At 36.0% G+C, this 14,958-nt stretch overlaps 1 protein-coding gene across 1 annotated transcript in view; it reads left to right on the top strand.

Annotated features, from left to right (window-relative positions):
• LOC128230050 (uncharacterized) overlaps positions 1-14,958 on the top strand; it is a 44,808-nt gene that overhangs the window by 7,624 nt on the left and 22,226 nt on the right. Inside the window, exon 2 of the mRNA XM_052942036.1 lies at positions 1,415-1,501. Coding sequence (XP_052797996.1) covers positions 1,415-1,501 — 87 coding nt within the window. The remainder of the gene's footprint in view (positions 1-1,414; positions 1,502-14,958) is intronic.

Here is a 14,958-nt window from a genome sequence, read left to right as displayed (position 1 = left end):
CACCCTTTGTGTGTACCCGTGTTTCTGTCTGTGTCTAATGCCCACTCCCCACAGCACTGTAAAGTAACAAAATGTCACACCCTTCGTGTTTATCCGTGATTCCGTCTGTGTCTAATGCCTACTCCCCACAGCAATGCAATGCAACAAGTGTAACACCCTTTGTTTGTACCCGTGTTCCGTCTGTGTATAATGCCTACTCCCCACAGCAATGTAATGCAATAACTGTAACACCCTTTGTTTGTACCCGTGTTCCGTCAGTGTATAATGCCTACTCCCCACAGCAATGTAATGCAGCAAATGTCACACCCTTTGTGTGTACCCGTGTTTCCGTCTTTGTCTATTGCCTAGTCCCTACAAGCATTGTAAAGTAACACAATGTCACACTCATAATGTATATCCATGTTTCCGTGTTTGTCTTCTGCATACTTCTCACAACAGTGTAAAGTCACAAAATGTCACACCCTTTGCTGTGGGGGGCAGGGCAGTACACGCAAAGGGACACACGGACTGTTTCCGAGTGCGTCTTATGCATAATTCCCACAGCAATATAAAATAAGAAAATGTCACACCCTTTGTGCATATTCGTGTTTCTTTTGTGTGTACTGCCTAGTCCCCATAGCAATGTTAAAACATGTCATGTCACACCTTTTGTGAGCTACTGTGTTTCAGTGTGTAAATTGAGAAAATGTCACACACAAATGGTGGGGGCTAGGTACCACACACACACGCACACATAGACGGACTGTTTCCGTGAACGTTTTCTACCTAGTTTCCACACCAATGTAAAAAAACAAGATGTCACACCCTTTGTGGTGGGAGCTTAGGTACCACACACACACACACGCACACAAAAACGGACTGTTTCCGTGAGCGCTTTCTACCTAGTTTCAACAGCAATGTAAATTAACAAAATGTCACACCCTTCGTGTATGTGCGTGTTTTCGTGTGTGTCGTATGCCTATTTCTCCAGAGAAATGTAAATTAACAAAATGTCACTTTCTTTGCTGTGGGTGTTATAAGGCAGTTCATTCACACACGGGCATACAGGCTGTTTCCGTGTGTATCCACTGCCTATTCCCCACAGGAATGTAAAAAAGTCATACCCGCGTGTCCGTGTGTATCTATTGCTTGCCCACGACAACAAACTGTCACACACTTTGTGCATATCCGTTTTGTGTGTACCTACTGCCTTCCAGCCACAGCAATGAAAAGTAACAAAATGCCACACCCAGTGTGTATTTTCACGTTTCAATGTGTGCCTTCTGTCTACACCAAAGTAAACTTTCGAAATGTCACACCCTTTGTGTAGTTTTGGGTTCTAGCACGGTACATTGGCCAAGTGCCAGTCCCCGAGTCAATGTGGCGGTCATGCCATTATTCGCATAGTACACAGTTGTTTATTTCCGTGTTTCAGTACGGTACGGGGTGTGGGAGGACCTTCCGGTGCTCCAGTCTGCCGCCTTCCAGAGGGGATATCGCCGCCTTAATGACGTTTGCAAAAGTAATCACCATACAATTAAAGTTAATGTTGTATTTATTAATTACTTTTCTTACCGTTTTTAAGTTGTCGGCGCTTTAACGAAGTTAGCAAACAATCGAACGTAATAGCTTTTTACACACATTTCCATGTCTAAAAAGCTATTCCCTACGTGAATAGAATTAATCGTCTCATTAAGATGATGATTATATTCACGATTTGGAAACATGCAACATATGTTAACTGATTACTTCTTCAATATGTTGCATGTTTATATCCATCTAAAATGATAAATTACCATAGGGGCCAATGCTGAATTTGAGCATTTCATTCTACATAACATTATGAGTACATGTTAACATGAAGTGTTCCATCCCTTTTCCCCAAACGAGTTATTTCTTATTCACAACGAGCAAGAAGTGCATGTTAAGTATTCTTTCAATTACTAGGGCGGAGCGTAGTAACTGTGGTACAATAGTGCCACGCTTACCGTGCAATAAAAAGCGAGAGTATTGAAATGTCGTATTAGTTTATACGCACGCTTCTTATCGCACTGTCTCATCCTCTGCCTACTGGTTACTGTTTGGGTATACTAATTCATTATAATGTAAAGGTATATTTAATACATATATCATTATAATATGTATCTTCATAAGTCTAAGATTTACATTTCTGCATTATTCTTAATATAACTCTTTTCAAATGAACTTAGCATTTCAAGGATTTGAAGCATTGACGGATCGTTGCTTTTGCTCTGCCTTAAACCACCAAATGCATTTCACATCATCTGCACAACATCAATACACTCACAATTAAAGAAAAATCGACAGCCGTCGTCGCGCATTCTTGTACATAATACGTGGAACTAACTACTGAAGATGTCGGCTCATATCCTCTACATTCATCCAAATATGGACATTCTGCATTACAGGCAATTAAATCGTAAGAACAACGAACGAAGCGCTTTGAAGAGTTTTAAATTGCTGCCCGAAGCAATCATTGGGGCGGAACAAAATAACTGCCTCCTCGGTGCAAAAGTGTTTTGTGAAGTTTAATCAGAAACAGTGTTGATAAGGTGGTTGATTCTTGTGAGCCTTGTAATGGTCCTATGTAGTTACAACACTACTGTGTATCTTTGTTAACGAGTATTGAAATGAGACAAAACAATGCGAATAAAGACGGTGTATTCCATTACAGTTCTAACGATAAAAACATAATAATGCTCTTAAATGTGTGAAGCCGGGCTTGAACTGCATACAAAGTCAATCTTTTTAATTCCAACCATATTTTGTTGCTAAAAACTGAACATCCATATTTCAACATTTTGATGGCTTCCTAGTTCCGTGTCGGATTCTTTTGCCGGTGTTACTGCCAGAGACACAATGGCCTTACAGACATTTTCAGGTCCTTAGTGTCGCAAGGCAAATGAGTTTTCAGAACGAAGTGAAAATTGAGACCAAGATGATGAGAATCCTATTTAAATGAGTTCGGGAATGTAGAAACAGTACCAGGCGATCCATGGTCCTAGCAACTCAGTTATATAAACACTCGTGTGACGATTGCTTTTCTTAATAACTTTAGAGTGTCGATGAAAATTTCATTTCCCGTTTCCTTCTATGGAAACTGTGCCAGGACTTTTAGCCAAGCGTCTGCAGCACAGCGTTCATGTTTTCTTTGAGTATCAATGTCGCTCGTACACACGTCAACAGTGATAGATTAGCCTGTATTACTTATACAATCAATCTAGTTTCAATCAGCACTTGGCCGCTCGTCTCTGAAATAATGTGTTGGTTCTTAATTCATATTTGTACATGCAAAATCAGTATTCTGCCAATCACTGTGGTATCAGAAATGCCATACGGTTAAGTAAATGAAACGTTTGCGCAAAAATCAATTACTAATTGCAATCATGTATAGAAGATCCATATGGACTTCTAACAAAAACTCTTCTAACTTACTTACTTTTATCATTTAACTTCTCGACCTTTTACTGAAAACACGAAAACAGGAACTGGCCATATTCAGTTGCAGCTGTTATTGTAAGTGGGGATGTAACTTTGGACATTGTTCTGGTACAGTCGAACCCCGTTGGCTCGAACTCTAAGGGACCGACGAAAAGACCTCGAGCCTCGGGGAGTTCGAGCCAAGCGGGAATTTTAACAATCAGTATTTAGAAATCGGTCCCGTTTAGATCCAGTTCGAGCCAACGATGAAATCGAGCCAAGCGAGTTCGAGCCAACGGGGTTCGACTATATTAAATTCCTCATAGAGTAGGATTGATACATAAAAGTCAGTAAAGATGATAGTTGATGTGCAGCCTTTAAAAACATTTTGAAAGGTAGAGCTTGGACTTGCCGTTCTTGCAAACGGCAACACAGAGGCAGTGGACAAACTCATGGAGTTGAATGCTGATTTGCAAGAGACAAAGTGTGGCAATTATTGTGATTTCAGCATATTCCATATTTCTCATATTTACTAATGTGTTAAAAGATGCATGTCGGTAATGGATGACATGCAAATGGTTTTAAGAATATTGACAGATATGCTTTCTGTCGCAAAATGTCCTCAAATTTCAGAGATTTTACTTCAGTTAGGATATTCTCATACATAAAAAGATAACAACTTCCTACTCTCTCTCACTCCTTCTCTTTCCCCTCTCCCTTTCTCTCTCTCAATTGTTGGCATTAAAGTCATGATTGTTCAAGGATATATTTTCATCTGAAGCTCGCACAAGATAGCATCGTAATTCCGCGCAGTTTTCGAAAACTGTGATGACACATCTTTATTAAATTATAAAAACTCGCCGGTATTACGATTGACATTCCAGGAAAAGCGTCAAGAAACCACACAAATGTTGCACGAATAGAGGCGGCAATCTTCAATTGTCCGGGATAATTGTGGCACGTAGTGCTTTTTTACACCTTTCAAAAAAAAAACAATCAAATTTTCAAATGATCTTGGAATGTCCTTGTGCCATAAAGTATTTGACAATGAATTTATCAAATGGGTTTTTGCACCTCTTTCCAGAGGCATTTCCTCTTTTATCTCGTAGTTGCATTCAATTAGAAGCAAAACAGAACTCATGAAATGCACACCTCTGCCTTAATACGTCAAAACGGATTAGCGTTCAGTTCTATTGGTTTAAAGGGACTGGTTCATGGTTTGTAAAATGCACTTACTACGGATATTATTTTTGATTGCAAAATAAAGTGTGACATATCATTACGAGTGTTGAAACTATGATAACGACGGTCAGAACCCTTCAAAAAGGTGATAATTATATCCTTAGATATTGTCTTTAAAGTCCACAGTTTTGAAATGTGTTAGTAACGTGATTCAACAAAAGGCTGAAACGTAATTTGTTGATTGACATTATCATTTGAAAACAATCAATCACCTTAACATTGGTTCAATGAATTCTGTAATTACATTTATTGCAGGAAAACATTTAAAGGTTCAATAACAAATATATGTATGCCTTTTATTATCCTACACATAGAACGCTAAAAATATTAGGTTTTAGTTGTTTGTATTAAGTAAGTCAAATTTTCTGCAATAACAAACCCTCAGATGTGCTTTTAGGGCAAGGATGGAAATTCGATGTGAGCGCCGTTGGACCACGGAGCTAGCGTTCCCCGTTGCGGGACGTAATAGCCGTCACGGGAAACGGAAATGATTAAGTCTGGCCTACGTTTACAGGCCGCCATGTCAATTTCTGGTCAACTAAACTTCATGTGCAGTTTCAGATAGTTCAATATAAAGTAGGTATGGCGATAATGAGGACTGTAACATACTGTGGTTGAAGTCGATTTGTAAAATGTTTAAGATGAGACTGGAAAGGAAATTTTTCAGGATGAAAGCAGCAAGCAAACATTCGATAATTCTTTGTCAAATATTTAATAACCTATTAATTTTTGAAAACCTCTATTAATGTGTAAAAACGCATTACACGTAAGAGTTTCCCAATTGTATCAAGTTATACTATATATACATATATTATAAGTATACGTATTTTGTACGTCTAAATTCGACATTTTTCTTGATACTACTGTTCGCGAATGAACTTAGCAGATTAAGGTTTTGGAGCATTGAATGATTGAGGTTTTGCTCTGCCAAGAACCACCAGAAGAATTTCGGTTTAGGCATAACATCTATGGCCCGTCAATCAAAGAAAAATCTGCAACCGTCAGCGATTTTGCGTATTACATTGCATAATGCTAACTACTAAAGAGGTTAGCCCCACGAAGCATCCATATAAGTACAGTTTTTATAACGGGCAATTAAATCGTAAGAACGACGAACGAAACGCTTTGAAGAGTTGAAAAATACTGCCTGATAGCGTCATTAAGGCGGAACAAATTGACTGCCGGTGATTGAAGTTTATTCACAAACAGTGATGATAAGGTGGTTGATTCTTGTGAGCCTTGTTATGGTCCTATGTAGTCATAACACTACTGCGTGTCTTTTGTTAATGATAATTATAATGAGACAAACCAATAAGAATAATGACGGTATATTCCATCCCAATACCCAAGAGAAAAGAAACATAGTAATGCTCTTAAATGCGTGAAGCCGTGGTTAAACTTCATACAAAGTCGATCTTCATAATTTCAACCATTTTTGTTAAAGAATGAACATCCATATTTTAACATTTTGATGGCTTCCTAGTTCCGTGTCGGATTCTTTGGCCGGTGTTACTGCCAGAGACACAATGGCCTTACAGACATTTTCAGGTCCTTAGTGTCGCAAGGCAAATGAGTTTCAGAACGAAGTGAAATTTGAGACCTGGATGATGAGAATCCTATTTAAATGAGTTATTCTCGGGAACGAAGGAACCGTACAGGCGATTCATGGTTTTGACAATTCAGTTATTTAACCATTCTTGTGACGTTTGAATTTTCCTTATAACTTAGGTGTTTCGATGAAAGTGTCACTTTTGGTTTCCTATTATGGAAACTGTTCCAGGGCTTTTAGCCAAGCGTCTGAAGCAAAGCGTTCATGTTTTCTTTGGGTATCCATGGCTTTCCTACACACGTCAACAGTGATAGATTAGCCTGTAATACTTATACAGTCAATGTAGTTCTGATTAAAAAAGCTTTCAGCCTTTGGCCGCTCGTTTCATATTTGTATATGCAAAATCAGTATACTGCCAATCACTGTTGTATTATAAATGCCATACGGTTAAGTATTCAAAAACGTATGCGAAATCTAATTAATTATTTTAATCATGTATGGAAGCTTTAAAAGGAAGGAGTTCTGGTAATAACTCTTCTAACTTCAATCTTGCTAACTTTTTTAATTTAACTTCTCTACCTGTTTTACGAACCTAAAAACAGTATACTGTATATGGCTATTTGGTCCTTGCTTTTTCTGAAAACAGGAAAACAGAAACTGGCCATACTCAGTAGTAGCTGAAACTCTTACAGGAGATAAAAAATTGGACATTATTTCAGTATTATATTTACTATTATTGAGTATGATAAATATATATACTTTAACGTTATCATAGCTGATAGTTGATAGGTAAAATAAAAAAAAATCCTTTTGAAAAGTAAAGCTTCGACTTGCCGTTCTTGCCAACGGCATCTCAGAGGCAGTCGAAAAATTCATGGGGATGAATGCTGATTTGCAAGAGACAAAGCGTGGCAATTATTGTAATTTCAACATATTCCGTATTTCTCATATTTACTAATGTGTTAAAAATGCATGTCGGTAATGGATGACATGCAAATGGTTTTAAGAATATTGACAGATATGCTTTCTGTCGCTAAATGTCCTCAAATTTCAGAGATTTCACTTCAGTTAGGATATTCCCATATATAAAAAGATAACAACTTCCTTATCACTCTCTTTCAATTGTTGGCATATAAGTCATGAATGTTCAAAGATTTATTTTCGTCTGAAACTCGCACAGGAATGCATCGTAATTCCGCGCAGTTTCAAAAACTGTGATGTTTCATTTTTATAGAATTACAAAAACTCGCCGGTATTACGATTGACATTCGAAGGAAAAAGTCAAGAAATCACTAAAATGTTTCCCGAAGAGAAGCGTTAATCTTCAATTGTCCGGGGGAAATGTGACTTGTAATGCATTTTTACACCTTTCTAAAAACAATCAACAGTTCAAGTGATGTTGGTATGCCCTTGTGCCATGAACAATTTGACAATAGCTTTATCAAATGGGGTTTTGCAGCTCTTTTCTGAAAAATTTCTTAATTTTGCCTCGTTGTGCATTCAATTCAAGACAAAACAGAACTCGGGAAAAGCACACCTTTGTCTTAATTTGCCTAAACGGATATGCGTTCAGTTTTCTTGGCTCGTTCATAGTTTGTAAAATGTCCATTAACGTTTTTATTTTATTTCGAAGTAATGTGATAAAGGTTTAAATATACATCGGATTAATTAGAGTATCTGTGTGCGAGTGGTTTAGGATCGTTTTTCTAATTTACCAGGATTTGTTTATACTTTTAATGTATGTTTTCTGCAATTCTAGTAACAATAGTAAAACAAATATCAAAGAAGTGTTTTCAGATGCATATTATTTGAAAACTATTTTGGAGCCAAAATATGAGCGAGCCCCTTTAACACATATTTATTTAAGGAATGAATTGCGGGGTTAATGTCATTATCGGGATATGAACGCAATTGGGCTGGTCAAAGTGTGTGGAGTCCGACGGACTCCACGCGTACTTCACCAGCCCAACTACGTTCATAAAATAATAATAATAATAATGATAATAATAATAATAATAATAATAATAATAATAATAATAATAATACGTTATGAACTCTCTCTTCAGGTCTCGTCTTGCCCCAAATACCATGTTGTATCACAGTAAGCGATTCTATGCTATACCGGGGGTTAAAGTTCAATTTATGTCACCCTAATTGTATGTCCAGTTTGATCCCTGTTGTTTTCGGGTGTCATGGAGTCCCAGTAAATCAATAAACTAAACCCCACGGGCTCTATAAGGCGTTAAGCCCGGGATTCACTGCGCCTGCGTTCCAAGGCGGTACCTAACAATTTTTTGATAAACATACCAATTATTTTTAAATATATATAGTATTTATGCACTGTGCTGTTTGTAGAGTTTTGTGCTGTTCTATCTTTCTTGTTTTTGATTTTGTGTTCTATGTCTTTGGCGTTTACCCATTGCCACTAAACCGGGTTTATGTTTAAACGTTTTGCTACCGAGCATGTTTCTGTAGCTTTTTGCATAAATATTGAGATCAACCTACAGTGACAGATTGTCAAAGAGATTATACAATGGCAATTCTAGTCCTGATTTCTACTCTTCTCCGATATTTTTGACTTTTTATGAGTGCAATTGGCGTGGTGGACATAATTTTATACAGCGCGTTAAACCCGAATCATAGGTTTTATAAATGAAGATAATTAATTCAGATATGTAAGGGAGAGTTTCCTTTTATAAGCCTCTGAAACGGCCATTTTAGGTGACCAACATTAGGGTGTCTTTGCTTTACGTCTGTTTAGTCAAATGAATATTTAAATGTCCAACATAAATTTGGAAACTGTTGCTTCAGTGTTTTACACTGAATATTGTTTACTTTAATCACGAGGGTAAGCAAAGTGTTTCTTTATGAACCGTTATTTACATAGATTTATCTTTCAGCAATAAATTCTGGAATTACATTTATTGCAGGAAACAATTTACTGGCCCAATAAAAATATATTGATGCCTTATATATTCCCACTACTGGAACACTTTATGTACATTAGGTCTAGTTTTTGTATTCATTTAGGCTATTTTTCTGCAATTTAGATCCCTTAGAGATGCTTTTAGAAATCAAGGCCATGATGGATTTTCGACGTGAGCGCCGTTAGACCACGGAGCTAGCGTCCCCCATTGCGGGACGTAATAGCCGCCACAGGAAACGGAAATTAGTAATTCTCGCTTACATTTATCGGCCGCCGCGTCAATTCCTGAGCGACAAAAATATATGTACAGTTTCAGATAGCTCAATATATAGTACAGGGATGACGATAGTGAGGACTGTAACATACTGTGGTTAAAGTCGATTTGTAAGGAGTTTTAGATAGGACTGGAAAAATATTTTGTTCAGGATGGAAGCAAGAAACATTCGAAAAAATAATGTCAAGTATTTAACCCAAAGACTTTCAAAAATTACTTGTTTTTTTGTAACAACGCACTATAACGCGTAACAGTTTCCTTTACAAAACATTTTGTTTGCCTTTTTAACGTTTTTTTTTTTAAATAATGACGTGTCCTCGAAATTAATAAAAAAAATACCATCACACTTTACGAGAATCAGCCTGAACTACGACAATCTTGTGCTGATGTGAGAGGGTTTTTTTTTCATTTAAACAATCATTATTTTATCACTAGAATTGAAAAAAGAGAGATAATACGATGTTTATAAATAATCGAATACCGAGTTAATGTATTTGTATTTAAAGGAATCTTTTAGCCGAAGTTCCTGCACAATTTGTCATAAAAACACATCTGCAAATATTCTTAAAACCATTTGCTTGTAATTCATTACCGACAATCATGTTTTAACCCATTAGTAATTAATATGGAATGTGCTGATATTATAATAATTGTCATTGCAAGTATTTTTTGTCCCTTGAAAGTCAGCGTTAATATCCATTTGTTTGTCAACAGCATATAAGTCATGAATGTTCAAAGGTTTATTTTCGTCTGAAACTCGCACAGGAATGCATCGTAATTCCGCGCAGTTTCAAAAACTGTGATGTTTCATTTTTATAAAATTACAAAAACTCGCCGGTATTACGATTGACATTCCAAGGAAAAAGTCAAGAAATCACTAAAATGTTTCCCGAAGAGAAGCGTTAATCTCCAATTGTCCGGGGAAAATATTTCCCGAAGAGAAGCGTTAATCTTCAATTGTCCGGGGGAAATGTGACTTGTAATGCATTTTTACACCTTTCTAAAAACAATCAACATTTCAAGTGATGTTGGTATGCCCTTGTGCCATGAACAATTTGACAATAGCTTTATCAAATGGGGTTTTGCAGCTCTTTTCTGAAATATTTCTTAATTTTGCCTCGTTGTGCATTCAATTCAAGACAAAACAGAACTCGGGAAAAGCACACCTTTGTCTTAATTTGCCTAAACGGATATGCGTTCAGTTTTCTTGGCTCGTTCATAGTTTGTAAAATGTCCATTAACGGGTTTTTTTTTATTTCAAAGTAAAGTGATATAGGTTTAAATATACATCGGATTAATTAGAGTATCTGTGTGCGAGTGGTTAAGGTATCGTTTTTCTAATTTACCAGGATTTGTTTATACTTTTATTGTATGTTTTCTGCAATTCTAGTAACAATAGTAAAACAAATATCAAAGAAGTGTTTTCAGATGCATATTATTTGAAAACTATTTTGGAGCCAAAATATGAGCGAGCCCCTTTAACACATATTTATTTAAGGAATGAATTGCGGGGTTAATGTCATTATCGGGATATGAACGCAATTGGGCTGGTCAAAGTGTGTGGAGTCCGACGGACTCCACGCGTACTTCACCAGCCCAATTACGTTCATATAATAATAATAATAATAATAATAATAATAATAATAATAATAATAATAATAATAATAATGATAATAATAATAATAGTAATAATGATAATAGTAATAATAATGATAATAATAATAATAATAATAATAATAATAATAATAATAATAATAATAATAATAATAATACGTTATGAACTCTCTCTTCAGGTCTCGTCTTGCCCCAAATACCATGTTGTAACACAGTAAGCGATTCTATGCTATACCGGGGGTTAAAGTTCAATTTATGTCACCCTAATTGTATGTCCAGTTTGATCCCTGTTGTTTTCGGGTGTCATGGAGTCCCAGTAAATCAATAAACTAAACCCCACGGGCTCTATAAGGCGTTAAGCCCGGGATTCACTGCGCCTGCGTTCCAAGGCGGTATCTAACAATTTTTGATAAACATACCAATTATTTTTAAATATATATATAGTATTTATGCACTGTGCTGTTTGTAGAGTTTTGTGCTGTTCTATCTTTCTTGTTTTTGATTTTGTGTTCTATGTCTTTGGCGTTTGACCATTGCCACTAAACCGGGTTTATGTTTAAACGTTTTGCTACCGAGCATGTTTCTGTAGCTTTTTGCATAAATATTGAGATCAACCTACAGTGACAGATTGTCAAAGAGATTATACAATGGCAATTCTAGTCCTGATTTCTACTCTTCTCCGATATTATTGACTTTTTATGAGTGCAATTGGCGTGGTGGACATAATTTTATACAGCGCGTTAAACCCGAATCATAGGTTTTATAAATGAAGATAATTAATTCAGATATGTAAGGGAGAGTTTCCTTTTATAAGCCTCTCAAACGGCCATGGTAGGTGACCAACATTAGGGTGTCTTTGCTTTACGTCTGTTTAGTCAAATAAATATTTAAATGTCCAACATAAATTTGGAAACTGTTGCTTCAGTGTTTTACACTGAATATTGTTTACTTTAATCACGAGGGTAAGCAAAGCGTTTCTTTATGAACCGTTATTTACATAGATTTATCTTTCAGCAATAAATTCTGGAATTACATTTATTGCAGGAAACAATTTACTGGCCCAATAAAAAAATATATTGATGCCTTATATATTCCCACTACTGGAACACTTTATGTACATTAGGTCTAGTTTTTGTATTCATTTAGGCTAATTTTCTGCAATTTAGATCCCTTAGAGATGCTTTTAGAAATCAAGGCCATGATGGATTTTCGACGTGAGCGCCGTTAGACCACGGAGCTAGCGTCCCCCATTGCGGGACGTAATAGCCGCCACAGGAAACGGAAATTAGTAATTCTCGCTTACATTTATCGGCCGCCGCGTCAATTTTTGAGCGACAAAAATATATGTACAGTTTCAGATAGCTCAATATATAGTACAGGGATGACGATAGTGAGGACTGTAACATACTGTGTATTAAGTCGATTTGTAAGGAGTTTTAGATAGGACTGGAAAATATTTTGTTCAGGATGGAAGCAGGAAACATTCGAAAAAATAATGTCAAGTATTTAACCCAAAGACTTTCAAAAATTACTTGTTTTTTTGTAACAACGCACTATAACGCGTAACAGTTTCCTTTACAAAACATTTTGTTTGCCTTCTAACGTTTTTTTTTTAAATAATGACGTGTCCTCGAAATTAATAAAAAAATACCATCACACTTTACGAGAATCAGCCTGAACTACGACAATCTTGTGCTGATGTGAGAGGGTTTTTTCATTTAAACAATCATTATTTTATCACTAGAATTGAAGAGAGAGAGAGATAATACGATGTTTATAAATAATCGAATACCGAGTTAATGTATTTGTATTTAAAGGAATCTTTTAGCCAAAGTTCCTGGACAATTTGTCATAAAAACACATCTGCAAATATTCTTAAAACCATTTGCTTGTAATTCATTACCGACAATCATGTTTTAACCCATTAGTAATTAATATGGAATGTGCTGATATTATAATAATTGTCATTGCAAGTATTTTTTGACCCTTGAAAGTCAGCGTTAATATCCATTTGTTTGTCAACAGTCTCCTGTAATCTGCAGTGCCGTTTGAAATCGGAACGACTCGGCCATTTTCCATCGAAGATAAGGACGGTTTACCATTTCAGAATTCTTTACATCAAGTAAATCGTGAAGTAATTTCAATATATCAGTTAAGCCTAAGGACTTTCCTCTAATGAACCTTAACGATTTGTACAATGATACTCAATACCAACCAGCATTCCATAAACTATATCAGCCCAAGTAACAAATATTTTTTATAAGAACTAGATATGGATATAAGTAAAAGAGGCTAATCCATCACTGCTGACATACGTTCAAAAGACATTGATGCCCAATGAATACATAGAACTTCTGCTTCTGACGCCAAGATGAAATTCGTGGCACAGTTTCCGTTATAAGAAACGGATAATAACATTTTTATTGAAATGCCCAAAGATTTAAAAAAAAAATGCAATCATCACAAGCGGTCAAAAAAACTAGATGGCCATGGCTATGTATTTTTATACTGTTTCGACATTCCTGAAAATAGCTGATTTAAATAGAATTCTCATCATTTTCGCCTCAAACTTCACTTTGTTCTCGAAAACTCATTTGCCTTGAGACACTCAAGGACCTGGAAATGTCTGTAAGGCCATTGTGTGTCTGGCAGTGGCACCGGCCAAAGAATCCTAGACGGAACTGAGGAGCGATCACAATTGAAATATTGATGTTCATTATGGGTTCAGTACAAACATGTTCGAAGCAAACAAGACGGACTTTGCATTCATTTCAAAATCCGATGCACGCATACTTCAGTATAATTACGTTTTCTTGTTTAATGTTGAAATGGATTATGGCTGTGTTTTCATTGTTTGTCTTATTCAGAATCCGTGCAGCAAAAGTCACGCAATACTGGAATGTGGATTTTGTGGAACTAAAATTTATCAACATCATTCTTTTATTTATCCTTTTTTTTTGATTATTTTTATGACATTGCTAATTCATATAGACTATAATTATATTATATTTTAACCATTATCTTGCCGACTGATAATTCATTGGACTTTTACCAACTCGGTGTATCGATATTTTATAAGCTACCAGTTAGTCATCCGAAATTACAGTTCTCAAATGCATATATTACGAGGTATCTCCTTACAAGTCTGCGCAAGTCTCTCCTTTCCGTGACAAATTCCATCCTTCTCCCAAAGTAGTAAATTACAAGGAACTCTACCTATATTTTGGTCGCGGAGGTCGGTAATTCTAGGCGAAAATTACCCATTTCCGTTTCCTGCGGTGGTTATTACGTCTCACAATGGGGGACGCCAACTCCGGTGTCCGCCGGTACACTAAGATCTAATTTTTATCATCACATACATTTCTAAAAGTAGCTCTCAGGGTTATAATAACGTAAGAATAGGCTTTCGAAAATACGAGATCATTTTTTGATAGTCAGAAGTGAAAAAAATAATATCATATGGAATTAGGCTTCTTGAACACTTCCCATAACAAAAGTAAGATGAATTTATTCTATGTATGTTCAATAGTTCAACTTACTTGAGAAAAAAACTACAAAAAAACAACAAAATCAAAACACAACGTAAAATGTTGATCAATTATGTCGCAATTCGGGAAATGTATCTAATACGTCCTCAGTTCGAAATCGTTCAGGTAGCTGACTACAAGCCCATAATCCTGCTGCCATCATTTTTTCTCTTTTTTGTTGTTTTTATCTTCATATTAAAAAATTCTATTTTATTCCTAACCATCTTACCTATAACTGTTTATTTTTCAAAATGTTCAGAAATGTGTTATATAGTGTAGCCTATTTGGCCTCCACTGTGAGTGGATATTAAACTATTTATTTATTTTTAATTTAAGAGACAACCAGTATGAATACCCTTAATGTTGATCAATGTACCGCCAGCGACCGTTCAGTGACTTAATGGAA

Source organism: Mya arenaria, chromosome 4 (genome assembly GCF_026914265.1).
Source record: "Mya arenaria isolate MELC-2E11 chromosome 4, ASM2691426v1".
Taxonomy (NCBI): Eukaryota; Metazoa; Mollusca; class Bivalvia; order Myida; family Myidae; genus Mya; species Mya arenaria.
The sequence above is the reverse complement of the archived record's forward strand: the minus strand, read 5'-3'. Positions and strand labels throughout refer to the sequence as shown.